This window comes from Empidonax traillii, unplaced genomic scaffold (genome assembly GCF_003031625.1).
Source record: "Empidonax traillii isolate 1590-97213 ecotype Southwest subspecies unplaced genomic scaffold, ASM303162v1 scaffold331:size1191723, whole genome shotgun sequence".
Classification (NCBI taxonomy): domain Eukaryota; kingdom Metazoa; phylum Chordata; class Aves; order Passeriformes; family Tyrannidae; genus Empidonax; species Empidonax traillii.
Genome location: NW_020955524.1, coordinates 65449 through 78516, shown reverse-complemented (window position 1 = coordinate 78516; position 13068 = coordinate 65449). Strand labels below are relative to the sequence as shown.

At 40.8% G+C, this 13068-nt stretch overlaps 1 protein-coding gene across 2 annotated transcripts; it reads right to left on the bottom strand.

The window, feature by feature from the left end:
- Positions 1–387: 387 nt before the first annotated feature.
- On the bottom strand, positions 388–12732 carry ERI1 (exoribonuclease 1). Of its 2 annotated transcripts, none has more exons than XM_027891844.1 (7): positions 12624–12732; positions 11793–11968; positions 9262–9472; positions 7837–7920; positions 7058–7167; positions 4766–4880; positions 388–2878 (listed from the first exon to the last, which is right to left on the bottom strand). In XM_027891844.1, the coding sequence occupies exons 1-7, from the start codon at positions 12702–12704 to the stop codon at positions 2636–2638; spliced, it is 1020 nt and encodes a 339-aa protein (XP_027747645.1). In that variant the 5' UTR covers positions 12705–12732; the 3' UTR covers positions 388–2635. The 2 variants fall into 2 exon arrangements, with proteins under 2 accessions (XP_027747645.1, XP_027747646.1); XM_027891845.1 differs by lacking the exon at positions 12624–12732 and adding an exon at positions 12352–12421 and having other exon boundaries at positions 2479–2878.
- Positions 12733–13068: the final 336 nt, after the last annotated feature.

The window sequence follows — 13068 nt, the reverse complement described above, 5'->3', positions numbered from 1 at the left end:
GTTCATAGTCGTCAATTAGTTTTTCCAGCACGGGATGACTCCTCTAATAAATTAAAATATTCATGAAAGCAGATGCACTCAGCAAGCTTTTCTGGATGAACAAATGAGATCAATCTGAAAAAACACAGTTTGGCTGAACACCATACCACTTTTTTTTTTTTTTTTTCTCAAATGCCTCCTTTCCCTGTGGTAGAATGCATCCAGGAAAATTTATCCTGTTATTGAGTGTTGTGAACTAGTCACATGTAAGAGATTTAAGCCACCCAGCTGTGGTAATGTTGCTTGTCCACCAGAGAGGACTAGCAACGTGAGCTGTGCTGACACCAAGACTCCCAAGACTGCTGAAATCATCTCATGCTTTATAGACCAAATTCAGTACCTGACATGTTTCAAAATGCAAAATTATTTTAATAAGTTTGTTTACATTTCAAGCAAACCACCAAACTTTGTTAAAATTCACTTTATCTCAAAATCACAGACTCAAATATTCTGTGAAAATAGTTACAACTTACATTAATCCAACTTAGACAAAATAGCATCTGGAATGATTTTACTGACTTCTGCAACTCACTGACAAAAAACCCACCAACCTACTCAAGTAGTAAACAGAAACCAATTAATATTTAAGCCTTATCTCAAAATATCTTTTTGAAGTTATTTAACAAAAATAAACAACTCTGTACTTAAAATAAACGATGTAAAATCACAAAGCTCTTATGCAACCTGTAGTATAATCTGTAACAAATAGAAGTTTTTCCTTTGACTGCGAGCCTGGTTACAGACCTGTAAATAAAAGGCTAGTGATAAAGTCTCTGGCAGCCAACATGCCAAGGGGAGATCTGCTGAGCTACACTCAATTTCATCATAGAAACCTGCACACAGTAACTCAGAGACAAAAAAAAGAAAAAAAAAAAGTAAATTACCATGGTTATTCAGAAAAGAGAATACTACGGTTGCTACGGTGAAAAGCACATATATAAGAATTTGTACAAAACATAGGCTGACAGATAAATGGTATTTTAGGAGTAGAGCACATCAGAGATTTGGATTTTACCCTTCTGAATATTCATCAAATGTGGCTACAGAAGGAAAAGAAACTCTTAAGTTCAACAAAACTCTACAAGTAGAACAAGTATTTGCTTTTGGGGGGGGGTGAAGAAAAGAACATCATTCTAAAGCAGTTAAAGCAGTTGTGACTGTCCAAATCTGTGACTCTGGAAAGAAAACCTATGAAGCAAATGAGAATTAGCCAATACTTCTCCCTCTTACATGAATTTAAAATAAAAGCTTTCACATTTCCATTGATGCAATTTAACAGTCAGAAGAGCAAAGGGGGGCTGGGACACGTTTGATTAGTCAACAGTGAATGTTCTTAACAAAGCTTTTTAAACTGGTTATTTTGCTTCCTGAATCTAAAGTGGTAGAAAGAATGAACTGCAATATAGGGATAGCAAACTAACCTTTTTTTTTTTTTTACTAAGAGCAACCAAAATGCACCATTCTGCTTTTCAGAGAAAGCCATTCTAATGAAAAGCTGATCACATTAATGTTGTAACTTTGTAACAGCCCATGGAGACAAAACAAATTAACACTTTGGCCTCTTTTGAATATCATCCTATCTGAGGCCTGGGAAGTAAGCAGAAGTTGTTAGTAATTAGCTGTGGCCTTTACTAATAAAATCATATTTATCTTCCAACGTTAGATCTTGAGATAGAGGTGGCAGAAGCACAAGAAGATACCAAAAAGAGTTGAGCATGCTTTTAGCTATGAACCAGAAGCTTCCTGTTTTATGTAAATCACAGAGCATGAAATTTTGACGATCTGGCATGTTTTGAACTTCTTTTACTTCACTCATGTTTAAGCCCAAATGGCTGACAGTGTCTAAAAGTGGCATTAAATGAAGGGCAGCTATAAGTATAGCAGGAATAGGAGATGTGATCCTCAAAATGAAAATCTGAAGAACCTTGTGTTTTAAAATACAGGTTAAAAAACATACTATCATATTGCTTTAACAAAATTTTTATTCAATTCACAGCTCTTCTATTTGATGGGGAAGGAGACAAACATATCCCTTAAAGATAAGCCCTGAACACCATAGTACTTCTCTACTGCTTTAGAATTGATGAGCACGCTCCCATTTCTCCTAGACTCGGTAAAAAACAAAAAAAAATTGGCAGGAACTCCGGGAAGAGTGCCTTATCAGGAAAGGCCAGCCCGACCACTTGCTATTTCAGTTCTTCCAGCAATGGCTTATTTGTGTGCAATGAATAAGCAGATGCTAGATATGATTAGAGTACAGCACAGTGAATAAATACTATCCACAGGCTGGGGTGGAACGGCAGCAATCCATCTTTGCAGGTGTTTAAATTACGTGCTCTCAAAAGCTTAGGGATTCCGCACATCAACCTTAGTTCTAGCAAAGTTTGAAAAAACAAAAATCATCAGTATAAAAAAAAAATGCTGCAACAGGCTTCAGAGAGCTTCCACGCTCCTCTTGGTTTCAATGGAGATGATTAGTTAAGGTGCTTTAGAATTCTGCATGGCAGACGAGCTGGCAGAGGTGGCTGTTTAATAAGCTCTACACAGTCTTCTGTGGGTATCTGAGGGCAGTTCCTGAGGCAGAGCCGCTGAAATGCTAATTTCTGTAGCAGGGCATCTGTGGAGCAGGGGCTCCCTCTAAGGGGGCTGAGAAGGAGACTGTCATCAGCTGTCCACCATGAATCCTCTCATTCACTCGCAGGTCACAGCCATCCTGCAGCATCCTTATAGCTATCCTTGCAATGTTTTTAGAGTCATCAAGTCCACTGTGAGGTCTCCCATCATAATTCATGCCCAGCTGTTCAAGCATGATTGTCAGCTTGGTCTGGTTCCTAGGAACCTGATGGAGAAAGTGAGGAACGTTCAAGGATTAATTTTTGCAGCAAGTCTCTTTAATCTAACACTGTGCAGTAGAAACACATGCAGATTTTAACTCTACTTAAGTCACATATACTTTCATGTTGCCTTCTGTCAGATCACTAACCATTTAACTTCAAAGTACCTTGGTGAGACAGATACTCTCATTTTTACAGAGGAGACATAGTCAACAAGAGCTTGTCTAGACTCAGGATGATGTCAAGAGCCTCTCACCAGCACCAGCTCAAGATGCACCTGCACCGGCAAGGGTGGAAGCCGTGGTCTAAACAGGTTTAACAATCTTAATAAAAAACAATGCCACCCAATGTGGCATTGCAGAGGGAATCAGATTTCGGTTTTCCTTTTAAATGCTGAGTGATTAAAGAAGCACCAGGCTCCTGGTTCTCATTGACATCAAGCTCCTGAATGCCTCCAACCACCACAGGAACAGATCAGCAACGCCTACAGCAGCCCATGGATGACCAATAGCATGAACAGATATGGAAACTTAACTGACTTACCCATACAAAGTGCAACACCAGCTAAAGCCCCGAGTCTTCTCTTGGCTAACTACTAAATACACACTTGTTCTTTGGAAACATCGGAGAAAAACAAAGGATAACTTTAAATGAAAACTTTAGCTGTCTCTTTTGGTGATGGTGGTGGTTGGGGTGGGGGAACATGGGCCATGACAAGTTCCAGGATATTGCACCATACTACTAGATTTAATAGCTAGGCAGAATGGCAAGAGCACAGTTGCCAAAACTTGGCAGTATGCAGCCCCAGTAATAACACAAACAAACCGGGCAGGGGACGCATATTGCAGGTTGTGGGATATTCCACAGGAAAGCTTCAGTACATTCCTTGTCATCGATTTCATCTATTAACAACAGATTCAACAGCAGCATGGAATAGGTAAACAGAAGCACTGAACAACTATAAATGCTACAACTGATTACATATATTTAAAGAGAAAAAAAAAACCACAAAAAACTGATTCCTTCCAAGTTACAATCCTCATTGCCTCTGATGATGCCTTAATAGAGCAGGAAAAAGAAAGTTTGTCTAGCTTAAAGATGATGGGATTAACAAAACTGTTCTGTGTCCTAGCATCTTTCCAACAGAAACCATCATGCAGAGAAGGCACAATAATAGAGGGAGAAATGGAGTAACCCTGTAATATTTGCCCAGCACAAAGTAAAGCTCTTCTCTTATTAAATGTCAACCTCTTTTTCATCTAGAGGTCACATTTACTATGAAAAAGCTCTTCAAAAGAGGATCAACAGCAAGGCTGAAATCACATTCAAAAAAAGTAGTTTAGTGTAGGCTGACTAGGAATTTGCTAGAATCTCCAATAACTCATTTTATGGTAATCTGACAGAAAACAGCATTAAGGTCCAGCACGGAACTTGGTATTACTTTTCTCCTGACAATTTGATTCCACTGTAGATATATCCTAATCTTTCTCTGTCCCTGTTATACTGTCAAAAGTCAAGATTATCCGAGGGTAGTGGCGCAAATTAGTTCTGCAGTGTATTACACGAAAACCAGAAAAAATAATTGAAAAATCAATATAGCCTTTTCAGCTGAACTACTTTAAGACACACTTGATCTAAGAGGGTTAATATGATGTTTTTATACAATCCTTCATGGAGCATATCCTAACTCTTAAAAAACAAGATTAAAATCAAAATGCAGTAGATTATATAATAACTTTCAATTACTGAAGTGAGATCTGGACATGAAACCCCTGGCAACTGGTTTAAGTACTATAATTTTATACTACACAAGCAGAGAAGACAAGCACAATGGGACATACTAGACTTTTCAATGAAATTATCCCGAAAGAGAAACAACAATTTGTACAAACCTTATAGAAGTTCCCATATGATTTGCGAATATTGATCCACTTTTTGGCAAAAGAAGGGTATCTGATACGGCTAATACGGCACTGGATGTACAAAAATTTACTCATATCCCAAGACCTTAAAAAGTCAAAAGAGAAAAACATTAGGAATATATAATGCCATACTCTATATATTGCATAGCCATAGCACTAAAAGCTGTCTTGTCTCTGGTGATCAGTAGAAGGAAAACAGGTTAGGAAAAGCTCTTTTGCTATAGTCATGATAAAGAACTTTTTTAACATGAAATTGTTAATCATAGGAGAAAAAAAATGACATGAGCAAGACTTTCATTAGGATGGTTTCAGGTCTAGGATGTTAAAACAAAAAAATAGCATGCCCACTACTGCACCTACCCCATCTACTCCAAAAACTGCCTATAAATTAGATGCTTATGCAGCCCTTGGGGAAAGCAAGTGACACCTTAAATTTTCCTGATTACTTGGGTACACACACATCTCTCTACTTCACGTACATTATTAAAACAACACTGCACTTAGTTTTATGAGAAACCAGATCTTTATGAGAAGATGAAACTGTAATCCTATGCACTTGTGGCCTGCTTTCCTGAAGAGAACCACCCCAACAAGTTTGTAAGCTTCAAGCAAAAATAAAGCTTCTTTCCTTATCTCTTTCAGTTGTTTGCACAATCTCACCTATATGACAGAGATTTCACTGCAATTATTTTCCTTAAGGAATTTCACTGAGAGGATTCCTCTGGAGGGGATATCCAGAGACATTTAGGCTCAGTAATATAACCAGTCTTGCACCAGTTTTGCTTACCATCTTCTTTTTTGAATTCACTGTTGTTTCCAAAGACAGCAATGTAATCACAGGTTAAAACTTAGTCAAATAGAATTTACCCTAGTTCCTTAAATTAATTAAAGTTGGAATGGTATTATGTTATCTTCTTATTTTTAAAGTGTGTGTGGATCTATCCTGTACACCTCAAGTCTTGTGTGACAGCTTTTCAAAATGCTTCACTGTTCACACTGGACACAACAACATTCAGTGATAGAGGTTCTTAACCAGAAAAGGCCTGTGACTCATAGGAATTGCCTAAATCTTCAGGAATTTTGAGAAAAAGGTCTCATGACCAAAAATAATTTCTCACTTGGTAATTTAGTTGGCTTAGTTAAAAAACTTTAGTTATGTACCCGTTCATCTACTACGATACATTATTTTTCAAACTACTCACACTATAGAATATTTATCTGTGTTTTACTTGACAGAAGTGTTAGAAAGTTATACTAAGATTCTCCACGCTCTTTTTTCATGAACTCCAGTTTTGAGTTTATGCACTCCTACTGCAGGCAAACATGAAAAGGCATCATTCACCTTAACACAGCTCATGTTAAAAACTCCCTGTCCTACTTATTTCAAGGAGGAAAGCAGGCATGTTAACAGAATAGTAATGTTTCACAGCTAAAAGGCAAGCATAACCTGCAAAAAAGAATCCCAGGCCAGTTCCATAAAAGACAAGGCTCAAACACTGTATTTCACCATATAACAAAGCTAAGATCACAAGAACAATGTTGCATCACAGCTGTGTCTAGATCTCATGACCTGTTCCTTTTGCAGTCATTAGGGGACTTGATTTTCCATACAGACCTTGTGAGAGAGCAAGTTCAGGTGGCAGTCTGAGGGACTAGTCAATCCCTCACACACAAAGCTTGTCAGAGCTGGGACCCACCAGAGCCATAGACCACTGAGCCAAAGCACAGAAGTTTCTGTGCTAGCCATTTCTCCTTGTTCCATAAACATCACAATCCATTACTGTTTTCTGGCAAAATATGCAGGACGTATCAACATTAACACTAACACTCACAGAGGACCCTACAGCACAAACACCACACATCTCTCAAACCTCAGGGCATGGAAGTCGCTTAGAACTGAAATTGCACGGTGATACTTTCAGGTGTTATGTGCCATATGAAAGCTAGACAGCTTTCATATGGCACATATGAAAAAAGGAAGGCACATATTATAAAGGAAGAATTACAGCAACAGCAAAGCGTAAGAAGTCTGTTCAACAGCACTTCGCTGCGTACAGACAGCTAGGAAAGAAACAGCGCCATCTGATGGATTTAAGCTTCATTTCCAATTGTTTAGTTGAGCTTTGCTCATTTGCCCAAAAGCTTCAGTCAAAATAAAACAGCAAAATGGCAGTGTCCTGATCCACCTTTAACAATACTCTCACAAATATTAAACACGGTTTCACAGTTTTAGATTGTGCTGAAGGCTGCATAGGGACATACCCGTCTGTCAACATGGAATAGCTATACTTTGTTCCCAGCTCTCGCTGCCTCATCCACTCCACGACATTCTGTAGAACTTGAGGAAAAGTATCAGCTTTATCAACAATGTCCTAAGAGAAACAACAAAAAAAAAAAAAAAGCAAACCAAAGCGAGGAACATTTTTTCAGGAAAAAAAAAAACCAAACCAAACCAGCATGAAGTGTAAAAAGTATATTGGTATATGGGTACTTACAAAATTGGCTTCACCAAAACCTTTAGAAAACCAGATTACACATTAACTGACAACTGTACAGATTTGTCTAAACTTAAAAAATTAGCATCACAAAAGCATCACTAGAAGAGCCGACCCCCTAATAGCTTCTGCAAAGGTAACAAGGTTACTCAGCAGCCGAACTTTGATTGGAACCTTTTGAGCTTGTTTCCCAGGCTCCTGCTCAACTTACTTGACCACAGGCAATTGCCACCCTAAGACTCTAAACTCTTTAGAATTAAATCATAGAAGTGGAACTGATGCAACTCAAAAGGTGCTTTCCTCTGCTAAAGATTAAGTTTCTACACATGAATCACAAAGTGAGTGCTTTTCCCTACAAAATGACCAATGTAGTGAAATCAATTATGTGCTATTGGGATAGGGGAAAAAAAAAGGATTAAGAGAACAGGCTTTACAGAAAAATAGCCATATGAAAGATAACCATTTAAGACTACCAGTCTGAAAACATAAACACTACATCACTCTTTTTTTCATATTTTTCCCTGAAGAAATGAAAGTGCAAATTACCTGGGTTATTCCTGTCAGATTGATGCAGAAGTTTGAAAGCTTGGGATTAATCTCTGGCTTCACGTATTGTTGAAAGGTATCCTCCTGTAACGAGAGAATCAAATGCTCAGTTGTAGCACACTGTGTAGCCCAAAACACGTTTCTCTGGCTTGCCTATAGCCCAAAGGCAATAGCAGCTACTTGTCCAGCTGGATGCAAAAAAGAGTGTGTACCTCCTGAGCCAGTATGAGCCTCCTGACTGGCCATCACCAGATTCCTAATGGGATGGATGGCTTTCCAACCAGAACATGTCCTTCCTCTAAAGCCAGTAGGCATCATAGAGCATGAATGTGGATTTAAGAGGGGAGAAGGGCAGACTGCAAAAAAGGGGAGGATTTGGGAAAAGGAGAATGGGAGTAAGGAAAAAGAAAAGAGAGGCATGAGCAGAGCCTTATGTCTTTTAGTGGTATCTAAAGGCTCACCTGCAATTCAAGGACAGCAACTGGTTGCACATCTCAGAAGCTGCATGCAAGTCCTACACCTCTCGATGCCAGCCAGGCAAAGATAAACATGACCTCACTCTGGGAAACTGAGCAATACAGGAGTGAAGACGCAGGCAAATTTCATGGAAAAAAGCGAGCCCCAAATCCCTGCTGCTACAACAGCACAAAACCTTTTGGACAGAAGACGTGGTGTTTCCTACCACTCTAAAGGTAATAAAAACAATCTTGGTAATCTGCATAATCCTCTTTCTGCAATTAGTCATACATGCAGCTACACTCTAATGCAGCAGCACAGTGATTACTGGAAATCCTCTTCTTCTTAGTTCTTGATAAATGAACCATTAGTCAGAGGTGTGTGCACATCCTCTGTTTCACTGAGTCACTTCAACTTCAGCAAGAAGTTTTTTCTAGAAGAAAGCTGTACCAGAATAGAGCACCTGAAGCTGCCAAATGCCTACGAACTATGTTTAAAATTGAATTATGCAGCTGTCAATCTGTTGGGTGCATTGTAGAAACAGTGTAGCCTGACAAAACCGGAGTTCACTCAACCTTACTTTCTAGACCTCTGCATTAGTGTCTTCCAGACTGCCTCACACAGGACCACAGAATTTGCTACTTTCTGATTATGATGAATACCTCAATTCCTAGAAATAGATTTATGGATCTTAAAGCACGTAAAGGAAGGCCAGGGGAGAAGAGACACGGACGACTGAGAAGCTCACATCAACAGAGGGGGTCAACAACAGGAGAATGATCTATTCCAGCTGCCTTCAGAACAGAAAGTTTTGTTTGTACTTAAGAGGAACAGAGGACAGGTCTTCATGGAAAAAAGTATGTTTTTTTTAACGAAGTTCAACATCTACCTAAAAATTAATAAAGACTTTCAGATGCAAAGACGTTACACCAAAGAACAGCAAACCAACACAGCAATTAGATCACTTACTATTTCCAGGGTACGCGTGTTTACTAAGACAACAGGAAACTCAATTATTTCGTGTACAAATTCAGGTGGGTTTCCTTCTTCACAAGTTGCTTCAAAGTCAACGACACAGATGTAGTCATAACAGCTCTCTCCACTGATGTGTTCCTTCTGCATCAGCTTCTGTTTCTTATAATAGCTTTTCAGTCTCTTTTTCAGTACATCTTTCACCCCTCTGAAGAGATAAATGACAAAGATCGCACTCTGGTTTAATTAATTATTTCCCCACTGAAGAACTGAAGCTGTATTTAACATTTGAAAGTTCATAATTTATTAACCTCATTTTGAACACCAGCACTTATGAAGCCTGAATTCGACTTGCTCATACAGTTAACGATCCATTATCTGGAATAACACAGAGGCTGTGATACCCCCCAACAACTAACACATCAAGATGATACCAGGGACAGACCGGGAAGCATAGCACAGAGACACTCCGCAGTCACCTCTAGTTCAGCAAGACTCAGTAGCCAAAGCCTTTGCAAAGCCCAAGTCTTTGTAGATTGCTCCCAGATGACCTCTGGCCCTGGAAGCAGCACTGCTTCACTTGTATTTCCCTGTGCACTCTGCCTGAAGCAGCTCATGCCCGAGGTCTTTTCTGCCTCAGTGGCACAGATAACGCAGAACCCAGCTATAAATTCCTCTCAATTTAAATTCAAACCAGAGTTTGAATAACTCAATTAAAATAAAGTGCTCAAGATTTCAGTTGCCAGAAAGCCCTGCTAGTCAAAACCCTGCTTTTCAGGTTTGTGGCTTTACAAAAACTCGCAGCAGAAAGCAATTAAAGTTACTTCATGTTTTTAATACAAACATAATATGCAAGTGCAGGTACCAGAACTGCCACTGTACCAAACTAGACCAGAATAAACAAGGATAAGCTACTTTTTGAAGGAAGTTATTTTCAAAATTATGCGTTGCAAATGAAATCAGAGAAGCTGTAAGAAATACTTGTAGCAAGAGGTATTATCAGAAAAGCAGCCCAGTGATCCACAGGATAAAACTGCTAACTAACTACTAAACCTGCATTTGAGAACATCATCTGTTTCTGCAGATAACTTCATCACTCTGGTTTATTAATCTAGTTTAATTCAATGAGCAGTTCATTCAAAACTGAGACAGTATGGGGAGTTGATGGGAGGGGGGAAATTACCTTTTTCTTCATCAAACTTATAAAAAGAGTTGAAAAGAGGAGACAATCTGCTATCACAATACCCTCAAGGGATGGTGTGTGGCAATCCGCTCAACTCTCTAATTAGAGCTGATGTTTACAGGAAGACATAGTCTGACTAACTTAATTGGATATATTGAGAAAAGAAACCTCACTTCGGTAAAAGAGAAGTTTAAAGCTTTTTGCATTTACAGCTAAATAAAATAACCTAGGAAGAAACCACAAACACATCATATACTGTTTGAATTCTGCCTTTTACTTTTAGATCACATTAACTATCAAATAGCTGTACAAATCTAACCTGTTTTACTGAACATTTTCTCAGGTAATGATAAAATTGTTTTCTTCCTGAGGCACTAAGTTAATTTAACCAGAGGAAGAATTGAAAAAAATATGCATTCAGAACATCTGCAGACAGATATGTTGGAGGTAGCAGGTTGCACTTCCCTCCTTTACACCAATTTTTTCCTTTGATTCTGTTCAGATCAATCTCTGCTAAATCCCCTTTTTTTTTCCCCCTCTGAACAGCCTCTCCCCTACAGGCTCTGTCTTCTCTAGAAAGCTAGACTTCTCCTTTCAGACTCCATCTCACCTTCCATATTCCCTCTTGCTGCAGAGCAGAAGCTTCTCACTTTGCTAACTCCCCACCACTACTTCCTCATTACTGGTGTCAACAGAAACAACACACTTTGTTTTTCCCAGCTGATCTTCTACACAGTATCTGAAATTTGTCTGGCCACAGCACTATCAGAGTCTTGCAGGTCATTTCCAATACAGCAGGAACTCTGCTCTATTCCCTTCCCTCCTTCCCAGTGAGCAAAAATCCAGCTTATAACAAATTCATCTTTTCACATTTTTCTAGCACATCTATTCAGAGTAGCAAACTCTCCATTTAAAGGTCCCTGTCTTCTGCTTTTATTAAATCGTGAGCCCCGTCACCACAGAGTTTCTAGCAAGTAGCACAACTATACTGTAAAAGGAGAAATAACTATGTTCTGAAGCAAGTTTTCTATATGCTGAAGGTCTGCAACATCACCTGAGAATGACTGCAGTTCTTCTTTCCCCCTTGACCAAAGAGATGATATGAGAAGTATCCTACAGTTAGATATTCTTTCATTTCTTTGGGTTACCAGTTGAGACAGCACATATTAGGTAGTATGCATTAATACTACAATAAAAGCTGCATCACAATTGCACAGAAAACAACTGGTGTTTGGTGCTGTGTTTGCTTTTCACTCTGTGCTGAGCTTTTAAACTTTAAAATAATCATCCTTTATGGCTCTACTGTTCTTAAAGATAAATCAAAATGTTCACAAATGAGCCGAACCTGGTTTCAAGCTTGAACTCTGCAAGTTTACTTCTGAGCTCTTCTCTGGTCATCCTGTTGATGTAACCATTAGTTAAAGCAATTTCTTTGTAAACAGGATCACTGAAGTCATTTGAACTGGTAGCTGAGGTTTTGCCATTAGTTTCTTGATCACTGATCCTACAATGCTGCCTACCCTAAAAGAAAGACAAATCAGAAAGTCATTTAAGAAGGTCAAAACAAAAACTCAGAGCATTTTACAGATCGTTTTGGCATCAAGATACAGTAAAGCATCACGCTGTTACACTTGTGATCAATCTGAGCGAATTAGCTTACAGATGGGTAAGAAAATCAACATTAAAGCCTGCTCTGAAACACAATGTTCCTAAAGAGCAACAAACAGTAAAGGGATGTTAATGCCCATGTCTTTTGCCATGCCAAAGAGCAGCTCTCTGAGACAAAACTTAAACGAGCATCTCAACTTCAACAGAAAAAAAAAAAACAAACAACGAGTTCTCTGGTGCGAGCTGGCAAAGCCTTCACCAGCATCAAGGGGTCTCTCTCGACGCCTCAAACTAACCAGAATCCACAGAGTGGAACACAGTAAACCACGACGAAAAACCCGGGGGGCACTTCGGCTCCCGACCGCTACTCGCGGCCTTTGCGGGGCGCGGGGGGCGCCTCTCCGAGGGGCGAGCGCCGGGAACCCGGGGCGGCGGGGCAGGGTTGGGCGGCGGGGAAGGGCCGGGCGGGCTGTTGGGCCGCCATGGGCGGGTGGGGGTGCGCGGGCCCTCGGCGGGCCGGGCCGGGCCGAGCTGGGCCAGCACCGCCCCCGCCGCCCCGCGCACTCACCGGCGGGCAGGCTGCGGGGGCGGGCGGCGCCCGCGCCTCGTCCAGGGCGGCCTCAGGGCAGTTCTCCTTCTGCTCTTCCATGGCGGCAGCGGCGGGAACCGCGGCGGGGACGGCGGCCCGGCGGGGGCGGGCAGAGCGCGGGGCCCGCCCCTGGGCGGTGCTGCTGCACCGCCGCCACCGCCGGCGCTCGTCCCGCTCCGTGAGACCCAAACAGCTGCGCGGATCCGCCTCCCACCTTCCCCCCATTCCCGGGCCGCTTCATCCCCGGCTGTCCCGTCAGCACTCAGCCTTCCTTCCCTGCAGCAGCACCTGCGCCTCATGCTGCTGCCTCACTTCTCCTGAGCTTTTGCCCAGCAGTGCCCCCTGGGCTTGGGGTCACGGCAGCTCTCTGGAAGCTCTGCCTGTGTTACGGGAAACACACGCTGGACCGACACCTCATCTGTGC

Bases quoted from the DNA above. Each gene is read 5' to 3' on its own strand.
- ERI1 (XM_027891844.1), bottom strand. From the start codon at position 12,704: ATGGAAGAGCAGAAGGAGAACTGCCCTGAGGCCGCCCTGGACGAGGCG. The intron at 7,168-7,836 runs GTAATTTGCACT...TGTTTCTCTTAG, and splicing joins ATCTGACAGGAATAACCCAG to GACATTGTTGATAAAGCTGA. The intron at 4,881-7,057 runs GTATGTCCCTAT...TGACTTTTTAAG, and splicing joins TATTCCATGTTGACAGACGG to GTCTTGGGATATGAGTAAAT.